At 51.6% G+C, this 14741-nt stretch overlaps 1 protein-coding gene across 1 annotated transcript in view; it reads left to right on the forward strand.

Moving 5' to 3' along the window:
- The first annotated feature begins 11695 nt into the window (after positions 1-11695).
- Positions 11696-14741, forward strand: part of CARD10 (caspase recruitment domain family member 10) — a 27039-nt gene continuing 23993 nt past the window's right edge. Inside the window, 1 exon segment of the mRNA XM_019446828.2 lies at positions 11696-11768. Coding sequence (XP_019302373.2) covers positions 11696-11768 — 73 coding nt within the window.

The following is a 14741-nucleotide window of genomic DNA, read 5'->3' on the forward strand; positions in this document are numbered from 1 at the left end:
GGGGCAACGTGGATAAATGCAGCTGGATTGTGTTTTCCATCTTGGTGTAGGAATTTGTGACAGAGTAGCTCGTGGCAGTTTCATTTCTTCTTTGTTAAAATATTTAGAAAACCTGTACTTGAAAGAAAGATGCCTCGATTATGAGTGACTTTGAGGCGAAAACTAGAAATAAACATGAGGGGCCCCTGGGTGGCTCAGTCCGTTAAGCGTTGGACTGGGCTCAGGTCATGATTCATGGTTTGTGGATTCTAGCCCCGCATCAGGCTCCACAGTCTCAGTGCGGAGTCTGCTTGGGATTCTCTGTATCTCCCTCTGTCTCTGCCCCTCTCCCACTCTCTCCCTCTCTCTCCCTGTATCTCTCTATCTCTCTCAAGTAAACTTAAATAAGTAAGTAAGTAAGTAAGTAAATAAATAAATAAACATGAGAAGTGATGGGGTTTTGGTGTCGTGGTGATGGTGGTGGTGGTGGGGGGGGGGGGGCATGTCCTGAGCTCACGGCCAACAAAGACTTCTTAAGAAATTCTTTGGTGCAAAAAGGTGATTTTATTAAAGCACGGGGACAGGACCCCTGGGCAGGAGGAGCTGGGCTGGACTGGTTATATACTATGGACTTGGCGAGGTAAAGGCCTCAGAGAGTTTCCCAGAAGGACTTTGATGTGCCAAAGAAGACTCCTAAGATACTGGAGACCTCCCTATTGTCAAGCTAAGGTTGTTTTCTTCTAGTAAGGCATTAACATTAGGGCAGTATGGGGTTCCTGGAGAAATGTTATACTCTGTATTTGCCTCAAATATTTGTCAGTAGGCTGCAGGTAATAACTTTAATGTTATTTACATTTTCTTCTTGCCTTTGTTCCCATATCACATGGAGGGGATACATATCACATGGAGGGGATACATATCACACGGAAGGGATCACATGGACACTGTCAGACTCCAATTTGGACTGGCTGCCTGAAGGGATCCCCGGCTGCTACAGCAATCAAGAACCCCAGGTCTGTCTTCTTGAAGACAATCCCCCACTCTCACCCTTTGTCTGATATTGATATGGCCACACCAGGTCTCCACCACTGCTATTTGTATGGACTATCTTTTCCAGCCTTTCACTTTAACCCTATTTGTGTCATAGAGTCTAGAGGATAACAGTCCGCTTAATGTTGTCATGTGCCAAGATCACTGATGCCAGTGTCTAGACTCTATAAGACTATAGGAGGATAAGAGTGTTATCCTCCTATAAGAGACACTTGGGAGCCTTGATGGCTGAAGAAGCCAGGCATCTGTTGTGACTGATCTTCACCAGTTTAAAACCGCTGTTGCAGAAGTGTTTGCGGGGTTTTGATTCCAACAGTCAGGTAACCGAGCAGGTGGTTTGTGGCCAGCTTGCCCTCCACGGGTCTGAAGGACCCCAGCTGACCTTGGCAGACTGAGGAGGTGCGTACTGTGTATGCTTGGACTGTAGAGGTTCAGGTAGTGAACATCCGGAACCGGGGCAAGTGTCTTCAAAAGCTGGGTGTTGGACGTGGGCTGTTTCCAGGACGAGACACCCACCTATTCCCATATCCTACAAAAGTGTGCATCTTCTCTCTAAAGGTACAGCTTCAGGTGACTGGACTGCTTTTCCAGGATTCAGCCTGGTGGGCTGCTGGAGTATACCTCACTAAGATACCTGGGAGCTATAAATACTAGCAAGCTCTGGAACCTATTGGGTATCCATTCCAAACGGGGACTGAGCTGGGCCAGTTGAAAGGTGGTGAAAAGACTTCTGGGTGGTGATGTCCCCCCCTGCTGTGCAGGGGGTTCCAGACCAACCCAAGCTCCACAGGCTTGGAGGGCACCCAGGTGCTCTCAATAGGCTGATGGGGTGCTTGCTTATTGTGCATGCCTGAACCATGGAAATAAGTGTAGACAGGGACCTGGTACAGGGCAAGTGTCTGGAAAGGCCTATTAACAGGAGTTGGATATTGCCAAGGAAGGAAGAGGTGGAGGAGTTGGGAAGTCTTGAAGTGCCAATTCAGGTAGCTGTAAAAGGTATCCTCAGTAAAAGACAACGGGGGACTTGATTGTGCAGAGGCTCAGAACTTTGCAAAACACAGACATGGGGACAGACTGTCCCCCATTTCAATGGCTACTGCAAAAGTAATCCATGGGTGGGTACCAACAACCCTTGAGCAACGCTGGAGGATGGGAATAAGAATGTCAACAGTAGGTGGGTGCATGTAGGGGGGCAGGGGGCAGGTGATCACGTACAGTGGTGCAGGTGGGTGTGTGCTGGTGGGCATGTGGCTGCATGCAGGTGGAGTGAGTGCATGCAGGGGGCAGAGGGGGGTGGGTGGGTTCCTACAGAAAGTGAAGGCGTGTGTGTGCTGGGGTACAGGTGGGTACATGGCGGGGGGAAGGTGGGTGTGGGGCAGGGGGCAGGTGGGTACATCCAGAGAGGCAGATGGGTGCATGCAGGGGTCAGGGGGTGAGTGGGTGTTTGTAGGTGGAGTGCGAGCAGGGGGACAGGTGGGTATGTGGCGGGGGGCAAGTGGGTGTATGCAGGGGGCAGGGGGCAGGTGGGTGTGTGAAGAGGCACAGATAGGTGCATGCAGGGGTGTGGGGGGCAGGGAGGTGCGTGTAAGTGGAGCGAAGGCAGGTAAGTGCGTAATGGGGTCAGGTGGATGTGTGCAGGGAGGTAGGCGGGTACGTGCAGGGGGGGTCATTGGGTGCGTGCGGGGGAGCATGTACGTGTATGCAGGGCACTGGGTGGGCACAAGGGGTCAGTGAGTCTGGTGGGTGTGTGCAAGGGTCAGCAAAGACCAGTAGGTGCATGTATGGGGGAGCGAAGGCTGGTGGGTGAGTGTAAGGGAGCACTGAGGTCAGGCCCATCATTGTCCTGGGGTCAGTCCCCGGCAGGGTCTTGCCGGCTCAGGGCAGTCCTTGCTGCTTGAGGGTGTGGTGCGGGTTCCAGCAGAGGATGCTTTGTCTGTGGGGTCTCTTGCTGGAGTTTAGGGGTGGCTGGAATGAAGAGCTTGTCAATTAGAGAGTGCAGACCCTGATTAGAGTGGAGGCAGTGAAATCCTTTTTCTGTTCTTCTTGGTGTCTTCACTGTTGACACTCTACCCACCACAATGCCACTTTGGGGAGGCAGTGTGGCAGTTTGTGTACCTGAATTGTGCAGGTGCAGGCCTGTGACTGAGCCTGTGTGGAGTCATCCCTGCAGACACATGCAAGGATCCTCATTGAACGTACTCGGCCGCTGTGAACGATGGAGAAATCACGGTGGCCGTCTCCTTGTGGCCCACAGGGACTAATACATGGTGTGGCACCACCTCCCAAGGGCACACGTGGCTTTCAAAGAGAAGGGTGTAAATATGCCCAGACACGGGAAGACACTGGCATCAGTGATCTTGGCACATGACAACATTAAGCGGACTGAGCAGCTTGAAACAAGGCACATTTACTATCTCACGGTGTCCATGGGCAGGGGTCTGGATGAGGCTTAGCTGGGTCCCCTGAGATGAAAATGTGAGCTGGGGCTGTAGTCCCATCCGTACCCCCCACCCCAAGGCAAGACCTGCCTCCTCATTCAGGCCTGTTCCACCTCCAAATTCTGAGGAAAGAACGGATTTGGGGCCCATGTCCTGTGCAGAATAATTCAGTGAAGAACTCAGAAGTTTGCTGTGATGTTTTCAGGGCTGGGATGGAGCTGCAGAAGTGGATCCTGAGGGCAAACCTAACCCTGGCCCACAAATGGTCAGGCCCCCGAACCCAAACCCTAAGTCTGAAATGTGCCAAAACACGTGCCCTCAACTCAGTCCTCCAGGGAGACCACTGCACTGTTGGTGGTTCAGTCCATGATGCCTCCTGGGACCTAATGCTAACCCTACCCATGGCTCATGCGCTAAGCAGCCTCAGCTTTGAGGTATGAGATAAGAAAGGATTTGGGGCGAGGATTGGGGCGAGGTGCAGAACATTTCGGCAAGGAACCCAGAATTTCACCATGATATTTCCAAGGCTGGGATAGAGCTGCAGGAGGGGATCCTGAGCCCAAACCTAACCCTGACCCACCGACATGCACCCAACAGCCCCCTCTGCACACACCCGCTGCCCCCCTGCACATACCCACCCATCTTCACTCCCCCCTGCACATGCACACACATTTGTGTACATGCATGGATACATATACATGAACACGGACACATATTTGTCTACATGCACGGACACAGTTACATGCACACACACATTTGTATACATGCATTGACACATGTATATTCAGGTGTGCACACATTTGTATACATTCACAGATGCATGTACATGTACATGCAAGCACACACACACACAACACACATACACACAAGCACACATACCCCAGCTGCACCGTGCGTGTGCTCTCGGGCAACAGGTGGTGAGTGGTGGCAGTGGCCCACGGCAGAGCTAGGAGCAGGGGTGACACATTGGTAGATCTAGACCCCACATTGAGGGCCACTCTGTGACAAAGACTGTCTTTCAAAGACATCCATCCTCCCAGACCACTGAGGGGGCAACTGGAAGTGATCTATCAGGTCCGGCAGCCACAAGGGGTGAGGGACCAGTACGGGATGTTTCTCGTCTTCCCCCACATGCTACCTACCTGACCTCAGGCCCCTGACATGCATTCCATGGGGTCAGGGCCCATGCCTGTGGCCACTGGTGCAAGGGGAAGAGCAGGGGGGCCGGGAGCTGGCAGAGTCTCAGAGGGAGGGAAGAACATGAGGGCATGGCCTCTGGGTACCACATCGTCCTGCCCCATCACCCAACTCCTGCCCCACATGAGGGTCACCCATGCCAACCCCATGCTTTTCCCACTTCAGAGAGCCATACAGGACGGGCTTGCAGAGGAGAATGTGTTGTCACTACCAGCCCCTCCCTCTGCTGATGACCTGTAGACACTGGTGGTCCTGACACGTTCCTGGCACCTCAAGGAAGCCTGCCCTCCCGCTCCAACACTCCAGGGCCCACCCCCCAAAATCTAGGCTCAGGTTCCCCCTCAAGCACCCCTGGGAGTCTCCTCAGTTGGTAGAACTGAGGTTGAAATGGTCCCACCATGCCTGGTCACTCAGCTCTCCACCGAGAATCTTTGACCCTGGGCATCCTGCCCCTCCTGGGGTTCAGCTCTGCACTTGGGAATGCACCACAGGCCCTCTGGCCAGCCAGCTCCCTACCTTGAAGGGACCTCATTGTCCAGCCTGGCCCCCTTGCAGCACAGACAACATCACACTGCGGATATGGTAACCAGAAATGGCAAATGTTCAGCAACTTGCCAAGAGACCGAAAAGGAGAGGGAGCCCAGCTCTCCCCACTAAGCCCACCATCAGCTCCCAGAGATAGGAAAGACATTTTGGCAGGCAGTGATGGTCGGTCTGGCCTTGACTTATCCTGAGGAACACGTTTTGCCTCATCCTACAGGTGAATCTCAGTTCCTCACACCGTGATGGCATAAATGCTGTGTAGCAACATTTAACCCAGGGAGACCTGACCGCTGGTGCCTGCAGCCTGGGCCCAGCAGACAGTGTGCACATCACTGGGGGGGTGGGCATGGCTGTAGCAGAGCAGGTGCACAGGGGGGCAGCAGAGAGGGGGGCATGAGCAGGTGAAGACTGTCTCTGTTCACCTGCCATGTTCAGGGAGACTTTGATTCTGAGGATGAGGAGGAACATCAGATCTCTGCTTCCCTGGAGCTTCAAGTCTAAGAAAGAGAAGGCAATGCCCAGAGGAGTGAGGAAGCAGAAGCAAGCACATGCCTCATGGCCCAGATGGTCGGGCACCATGTTTCAAGGTATCTTGCCTCCTGGGGGCTTGCAGCCATTGCAGGGAGAGTCCCTGCCGCTGGGGACCTGCAGCTAATGCCCAAGGCCCTGGGCGTTTCAGTGTTCACTGCTGCTGAATTTATTTTTATTTTTTATTTTTTTAAAAATTTTTTTTTCAACGTTTTTTATTTATTTTTGGGACAGAGAGAGACAGAGCATGAACGGGGGAGGGGCAGAGAGAGAGGGAGACACAGAATCGGAAACAGGGTCCAGGCTCCGAGCCATCAGCCCAGAGCCCGACGCGGGGCTCGAACTCACGGACCGCGAGATCGTGACCTGGCTGAAGTCGGACGCTTAACCGACTGCGCCACCCAGGCGCCCCTCACTGCTGCTGAATTTAACAAGAGAGGCCCCTCTTGTTCCAAATGGCCCCATGTGGCCCCTCTGCTGGGTGCTCTCAGAATCCAGCTTGTCCCATGGACACTACCCGAGCAGGTGTCCCATGAGAAGGAGGCACAGTGGCACGGCTGCCTCCATGGTAGCCTCAGGAGTCCCACGGGCCACAGCCCACCTGTGGACATGTGGGCACCCCAGGAGAGGTCGATTGTCCCAAAGCCCCACCCCCACTCTAGGACACAGCTGCCCGTCCAGACCCTCTCCTGCCTGCATGTGCCTTTCGCAATCCGCAGGGTTGGCAGGCAGCTTCCCACCTCCTCTTCTATGTGGATGTGACACCCTCCAGGTCCCTTGTCTTCTATGAGTGTGTGGTTGGGTGGGGAGGTTCCTAGATATGGCTTCTTATTTCAGACATGGTCTATGTTCAGAGCTCCTAAATAACTTCAAATCTTGATTTTGTTTGGGTTAGAGAAGGAAGAACATGAAAATGTGAGCAATGAAGCCAACAGCAGCCCATCATTTGATCCCACATCCCACACTTTGTCTTCGAAACAAAAGAGATCCAAAGAGTTCCTGCCCAGTCTCCACCCAACAGAATCCTGCGGAGGCATCGATGGCCTTGCAGACCCCCTCCAGAGAGTAAGGTGAGGCCAGGTGGATGCAGCCAGGGCCAGCTGCAAGAAAAGCCTCTCTGGGAGCTCCCCCAAATGGGGATCAGTCCACACATCGACTTCCAGGTAATCTGGATCAGAACACTGTGCCGATGTGTCTGAGACTCAGCTGCACCTGTCAGCAGGGTCTCCCAGGCTGGTATGTTTCCCCACCAGAATTGTGAAATCTTCTGTCACCATATACATTTGGAAGGTGACAGGAGCATCTCCTTGGGCTTCAGCCCCAGAACGGATGGACCTGGGGCAGCCAACAACACGCGCACTGGGCAGGACCCAGCAGTGGAAGTCAGGTGCAGATGTGAGTGTAAGTGGTCAGGCCACCAGGCAGGCATCTGGAAGCTTCTCCTGGAGGGAAGCACTCACCTGGCCTATTAACCAGGACAAATGAAAAATGTGCCTCCCCACCCCCCGCCAAAGCCACCTGCCCCTGTTTGGACGATCACCTGTCTGGAGGCCAGCAGGCCCCGCCTGCGTGTTGGTATCAGGGAAACCCAAGCCCTGGGCTGTCAGGGCCACGGTGCCACTGCCAGCCTCCTCTGCCCACTGGGAATGCTCCAGTCGGGGCGGGGCCTCTAACCAGACTCAATAGACGGACATACAGACTGTACGCTTTTGTGTGGGACTCCCGACATTCAGAACCGTGTCTCAGAGATTCATCTGTTTCCTGGCACGAACCCTTCCTTTTACGTGGCTAGTGGCATTCTACGATGTGAACACTCCAGGATTCCTCTGTCCACTTGGATGTTTCTTAATTTGAGGTTACAATAAAGGTGCTATGAGCATTCTTATACATGCCTTTTGGTGAACATATGCCCTTAATTTTGTGGGGTCTACGCCCAGAAGAGGGACTGCCAGGTTAGAGGGCATGTGCCTGTCTGCCTCGAGGCGTGCTGCTGTACCGTTTCTTGCCCCCACCAGCTGCTCCACATCCTCCCCAGCACGTGGTCAACTTTAGAGTGCTAGTGGGCAAGTAGTTTTCCACGTACGTTTATTATGGCGCTAATTACACTGGAGCGTTGGGGGCAGTTCCTAATTTGGCACTCCTATCTATCTCCCCTTCCTTAATGTAGTACACTTGTAGCTGGGCCTGTGGTCACTCAGCTGGCAACTGCACGTCCCAGCTTCCCTGGCAGCTGCAAACAGCCCCGTGAGTAAGTTCTGGTCAATGGTATGTGACAGAGCTGATGGGTGCCACTCCCTGTCCCACTGAATCTGTGAGCATGCCCTTCCTCCCCGCAGATGCCACACTGCCCACGGTCTGCCTGTCCACCTCTGCAAATGTTATGTTAGAAGTAAAGAGACGTCCACCTTCGTTAAGCCACTGCATTTCAGGTCTCTTTATTACGGCAGCAAGCCGTGCCCCCAAAGGATGCACTGTGGTTGCACATTCACCCGTGGCTCTAACACAGCGACACCTGTGCTGGTTCTGCCTGCTCAGCACCATCCTTTCGCCAGGGTGCTGCTCCCACCCAGCCCCGAGGTTCTGTGAGGTGATGGACTCACCCTTCCCAGGCGCAGGCAGGTGGCCGAGGTCTGACTGGTCGTGGCTCCCCATCCTGTTCGGGGTTGTAATTTCACGGGTTGGGCATGAGACCCAACTGTAGTCCTCCCATTAGACTCTCAGTATGGTGAGAGAGAGTCTTTGTCATTATTGTGCATTGTGGCGGGAGAGGGAAACCAACCCCAAGCAGAACCAGAGGCGATCAGAGAGAGGGGAGGAGGAAGCCCAACAATGGCGTCTCAGCCCCTGGATCTAGCTGTACCTGCAGCATGTTACCTTTAGATGTAAGTGACCCACGATTGTGAGCTGAACTTCTGCCACTTGCAACCAAGCGTCCCATCTCCTTCACTAATAATAAAATAAACATGTTTGGGAGCAATTTTATATAAGCATTGTGCTAAGTGGGTCTATAAAGTCTGTGGACACCCTTTAAAATGGTCATTCTTTTTAATTTAATTTAATTTAATTTAATTTTTTTTCAATATATGAAATTTATTGTCAAATTGGTTTCCATACAACACCCAATGCTCATCCCAAAGGGTGCCCTCCTCAATACCCATCACCCACTGGTCGTTCTTTTTTAAATGTTTATTTATTTATTTTGAGAAAGAGAGAGCATGAACAAGGAGAGGGTCAGAGAGAGAGAGAGAGAGAGAGAGAGAGAGAGAGAGAGAGAGAGAATCTTAAGCAGGCTCCATGCTCAGTGCAGAGCCTGACTTGAGGCTAGATCCCATAACCCTGAGCTTATGACCTGAGCTGAAATCAAGAGTCAGACGCTTAACCTACTGAGCCACCCAGTCTCCCCTAAAATAGTAATTCTCAATCTGAAGAGACTTTGGAAGGTCTATCCAGATGAAATGGATGGGGTTTTGAACTGTGCGGGTCCACTTATATGTGGATTTAAAAAAAAATTCATACCCTACAGTCCTATAAATATATTTTCTCTTCCTTATGATTTCCTCAATGACATATTCTTTTCTCTGGCTTACTTTATTGCAAGAATTCAGCATATGATACTTATAACATGCAAAATATATACTAATCGACTGTTGATGTGATCGGTAAGGCTTCTGCTCAAGAGTAGCTATTAGTATTAGTGGTTAGGTTTTGGGGAAGTCAAAAGTTATTCCTGGGGTTTTGACTGTATGGGGGGTTGATGCCCTAACCCTTGCATTGTTTAAGAACATACCAAAAAAAAAAAAAAAAAAAAAAAAAGAACATACCATGGTATGTTTCTTTTCATAACATCGTGCTTCTAACTAATCATCACTTTTGGAAGGAATGAAATTAAATAAGAAACAACATTTATCAGAAAAGTCCCCAAACCCACCAAACCAGTGGCGAATGGGCATTAGCCTGAGATGCACGGCTGACACATAATCCCGCCAGATGTTGACATGATGCAGATGGTTACTGTTCTTGTGTCTTTTGTGTAAGTCAGGCCTGTTTGGCTGCGCGTGTCAGGACCCCACTGGAATGAGTGTGTGGGGTTGGGTGGGCACAAGAGGCCTGGCACCCTCTCTTCCATGTCTCACGGCTTGCTCCCATGTTTGCTCCTTATTGTATCAGGGGTCTGCCTGGGTGTTGGAGCCCTGGCCTGCAGCAGCAGTGGGCTCCAGTGACCTGCACCCTGAAAGATACCCTTCCCTCCTCCCAGGCTGAAATCCTGGGGGGAAAGGGCTGAGCACAGGAGGACATCATGTGCTGGTAGCTGGCTGTCAAGGTGGCGGGGGAGAAGCAGATCTCAGCTGTGGGTAACTGTCCATCCTGCTGGGACCCTCTGAGAGCCTGGACCACACCTCGGGACGTCCTGTCTGCTGACTCCCAGCTGCCAGAGGGGAAGGCTGCCCCCAGGGACAGACTTTCCCAGCCAGAGAGCCCCCCCTCCCAGGAAAGGAGGCCTCTGGGGCAGCCAGGGTGTGGGTGCAGCCCGAGACCCTGGAATTTGGGGCAGACTCACCATGCAGGACCCACAAGTTGTGCAGGTGGCTCCTCAGAAAGATGCCAGGCAATGTTGGATTTCACTCATCCATTCATGCATTCATCCAATTACTTAATTATAACCAGAAAATGTTTGCTTTTATAAAAAATTAGCACTTTAAGGCATAGCGTTCATACTGTCAATTGCATGGATTTAAAATGTCCAGTTTGGTGAGTTTTGACAGAAGTACACACCTGTGAGACCACCTCCACGATCCAGGACATTTCCTTCACCCCCATTGTCTCCTCATGTCCATTCCAAGTAACCCCCTCACCCCATGCCAGACAAGTAAACATCTGCTTTCCCTTACTGTCCACCAGCTTTCCCTGTTCTTGACTTTGGGGTCATGGACAGGACATTCGCTCTCTGCAGGACATCTGAACTTCACTGTGATGTGGGGGGACGCGGACCAGCGATCTGCTTGTGTCCACGTGGTCTCTTGTATGGACAGTCCTCCCTCTTGTTTATTCATTTACTAGTGGATGGACACTGGGTGGTTTCCATGTTTGTGATGGTTGTAAATAAATGTCTTTAACAGTGGATAGTATGAATTTAGAAAAAAACAAATGTTTATTATTTTCTGAAAAAAGTAAATCATGCTCACACCACATATAGAAATTAGAATAAAGGATAAAGAAAAAGTAATTCTTCAGACTCCCACTACTCAGTTTTAACCACCAGGGTATTTTGCTGTGTTTCTTCCCAAACTGTCTCATGCATGTGTATGTATGTATTTATGTACATAAAATTGTGAAAATTGGGGAAGTACTGCAAATATAATTTTGGTTCTTGTCTTTTACAGTGGACATGAGTGTCTCAGTGTGGGTTTTCCAGGGAAGCATAACATATTATATTACAAGGAATTGGCTCACACAGTTATGGAGGCTGGGAGCCCCCTGACCTGCAGCCTGCCCACTGCAGACCCGGGAGCTGGTAGTGTGTGCGGTGTGTATATGTGTGTATATGTGTGGTGTGCATATATGTGTAGTATGTGTGCATGTGTGTGTGTACCTGTGTGGGTACTCTAAGGAATTGGCTCGTACACTTATGGAGGCTGGGAAACCCCTGACCTGCAGCCAGTCCGCTGCAAACCTGGGAGCTGGTGGTGTGTGTGCATGTGTGTGTGTGTTGTGTGTATGTGGTCTGTGTGTATGTGCGTGTGTGTTGTGTGTGTGTGTGTGGTGTTGTGTGTATGTGGTATGTGTGTATGTGTGTGGTGTGTCCATGTGTGGTGTTGTGTGTGTAGTGTGTGTATGTGGTGTATGTGTGTGGGGCATGTGTGTGGGGGTGTGTGTGTACCTGTGTGTGTGTGTATATATGGTGTGTGTGTGTGTATGTATGTGGATATGTGTGTGTACCTGTTGTGTGTACTATATGAGGAATGGCTTGTGTGGCTGTGGAGGCTGGGAGCCCCCTGACCTGCAGCCGGCCTGCTGCAGACCCAGGAGCTGGTGGTGGGGGGTCAGAACCCAAGCCGGGAGGCTGGAGAGCACGAGCACAGCAGGTGCACATTCTGGTCTGGGGGTAGAGAAGACCGGGTCCCACTCAGCAGCCAGGCAGAGAGGGGTTTACTCCCCTTTCTGCCGTATTCAGGCCTCAGTGCACTGGACGAGGCCCACCATCACTGGGGAGGGCAGATCCAGGTGCGAACCTCACCCAGAAGCACCTCACAGATGCACCCAGATGCTGTTTGGCACACACCTGGGCACCTGTGGTCCAGTCAAGCTGACAGTGACATCATCCCCTACAAGAGTCTCCCAACTATCAGACTTCCATGGGACTGTCTTCAGCAGTCCGGTTTCCATCGGTGCCTCTGCTCTCGATTGTCCCGAGGACTCTTCAGGCCTGGGCCCCTCACGGTTTCAAAAACTTTGTTCAGGAATGTTCTGATGTGGTGCCTACGTCTTCAGTTCAATGAACAGGCTTGGCCATCCAGGGAGTGTTTGTTGTGCTCTGCCCTCTTGCAGCTGGGCAGGCCCAATGTGGGACTCAGGGCCCCCCTCCACCCACCAGACCTGTGAGGGTCACCCCCCGCCCCCCCTTTGTGCCTCCCACTGTACCCGGGTGCCTGCACACTGTGGGCAGGAGCAAGTGGGTCACCCTAACTTCTCTGCTGGGTTTGCTGGCCGCTCCTGTTCCTGGGCTGCCTGGCCTCCCCCACCCCTGCCAGCTGAAATTCCAGGGGAGACCTGCCCTCCAGCTCCTCAGTCCTGAGTGCTGACCCCACAGTAGTTCTTGTACTTCCAACATTGCAGGGCCCTTGGGAGAATTAATGACAAGTTTGTAAAGGGCACTGAAGACCAGATGCCACGTGATGTGGGTGCTGTGGTTACAGGAGTCCTGAAGGTCATACTCATCATTTTAGCAAATTCCCTCTTCCACTTGGCTAAATTGTATTTTTTTCACTTGGACGGAGGCTGGGCTAAGCACTAACCACATGGTGGTTGGTCCACAGTATTTAAATTCTGGGCTAACTTGCTCAGATTTGTCACAGCTCCCTCCAGGAAGACCTCTTTCTGAGCTAGTTGCTTGTGTAGGCAACATACACTCATTTAACTGTTTAAAAATAATTAAAATACTAGTTAGAAATCTGGACAGAACAACCAGAAAATCTCCCACTCCAGTCAAATCACATCTTTTATTGCCTACTGTCTTATGTTATTCAGTCTTTTAATGTATGCAATTAGGTTTTTATTTTTCCAAAAAGTGAATAATTGCATTGTTAGCAGGATATGCAGTTGTAGTCCGGCTTGTTTTCTGAGATGGCTCAACCCCAATTTGATGTGTGTTGGTCACACTACATCTCGATGCAGGAAGTGGGTCAGGAACAGGTGCTGAAGACCACTGAGTGTGGCAGCCAGGGCATTAGGATGATGGCCCCGCCACCTGTAGATGCACTGTCTCTGAGCTTGACTTCCAGTGCACCATATCCTGTGTGATCCCCCATGCTTCAGCTTTCTCTCCCACATCCCTGAATCCATGACAGTGTAGAGCCCCGAGTCTTGTGCTCCTTCCTGCCTGTCCCCTTGTCCCTAGCGAGTTCCTCCCCTGCAGAGCTCATGCATAATTTCAACCACTGTTTTGCCTTCCTCCTTCGACCGGACTGACTGCACAAGCTCTGCAATCCTCCCAAGCTTGCATCAGACACCCCACTTTCACATCTAGGTTAAAATGTATGCACAGGTGGATGAAATTGCCAGCATTATGGGTTAGGGACACATGCATGGTCTTCACCATGTGTCCATGTGTCAGTAAGGATGAGTCATCCATGCCTGTGGCCATGGTCCACTCTCTCTCTTGTCTAAACTACTCTCTTCCAGGGGCACACCCTGTTTCTTTACATCTCTCTTGGCTGATGACTTGCCTTTGACTCCCAGCGGCAAATTAGTGCTATGAAGATTGACTTTCTGCTCCCATATGAACCACCCAGTCTACCTCTGCACATTCTTGTCTGCCCTGCCAGGGGTCGGCCACCATCCCACACTCTGGGCATCTTGTCAAATCCAATTTTGAGTTGGAAGGCAGAGGGTGGGCATCCAGACTCCATGGTCCAACAAGTTCCCAGGTGAGGGGGATGCTGCTGGTGGTTCTGAGACCTCACCTGGAAAGAAAGAACACCTTGCTTGTGAACACCTACTTGCTTCCTTAGCATTCATTAATCACCCCCCTCCTTCCACCAGTAATTATGGGGGAGATGGGTCCATCCTCCCTAGAAGTAGGTCTTGCTTCTTGGCAGATGGATTGGTCAGCATTCCATCTCTTGCTGATGGCCACACTGACTGTTCACAGGTTGACATTGTCCTTCTGCAGCACCATCCCTGCCTTGAAAATGTCATGGTGAACTCCTGAGCTCCTCGTTGAATGATTTTGCACAGGTCATGGGTCTCAAATCCATTCTTTCCTCGGAATGTTCCTCAGAATGTTCCATTCTTCCCTAGGAAGTGGAAACCCCTTTGGGCCAAGCCACGACTAGGGTTAGTGTTGAGTCCTGGGAAGTGGCAGGGGCTGAATGGCCAGCTGTGCCATGATATCCCTGTAGGGTTGAATTGAGGCCGCCTGTGAGGGTGTGGATCAGGCTTAGGCTTTGGGTTCGAGGGCCAGCTGCTGGTGCGGGCCAGGCTTAGGTGTGGGCTCAGGATCCCTTTGTGCATCTCCATCCCTGCTGTAAAAATGTCAGGGTGCTTTCTTGGGCTCCTTACTGAGAAATTCTGGGCCGGTAATGGGCCACCAATTTGTTCTTTTCTCATACCTAGGAGGTGGGCACCCTTAGGGAAAAAGGCTTGGCACATGTTAGGGTGAGGGACAGTCCTGGGGTTGGGGTTCAGGGGATGGCGACTGTGTGTTCCATGATTAGGTTTTGGCACAAGATCCTCTGTGCAGCTCCATTCTGACCCTGGAAATGTCATGATGACCTCCTGGGAGTCTCT

This window comes from Panthera pardus, unplaced genomic scaffold (assembly GCF_024362965.1).
Source record: "Panthera pardus isolate Hobbes unplaced genomic scaffold, ASM2436296v1 HiC_scaffold_6, whole genome shotgun sequence".
Taxonomy (NCBI): Eukaryota; Metazoa; Chordata; class Mammalia; order Carnivora; family Felidae; genus Panthera; species Panthera pardus.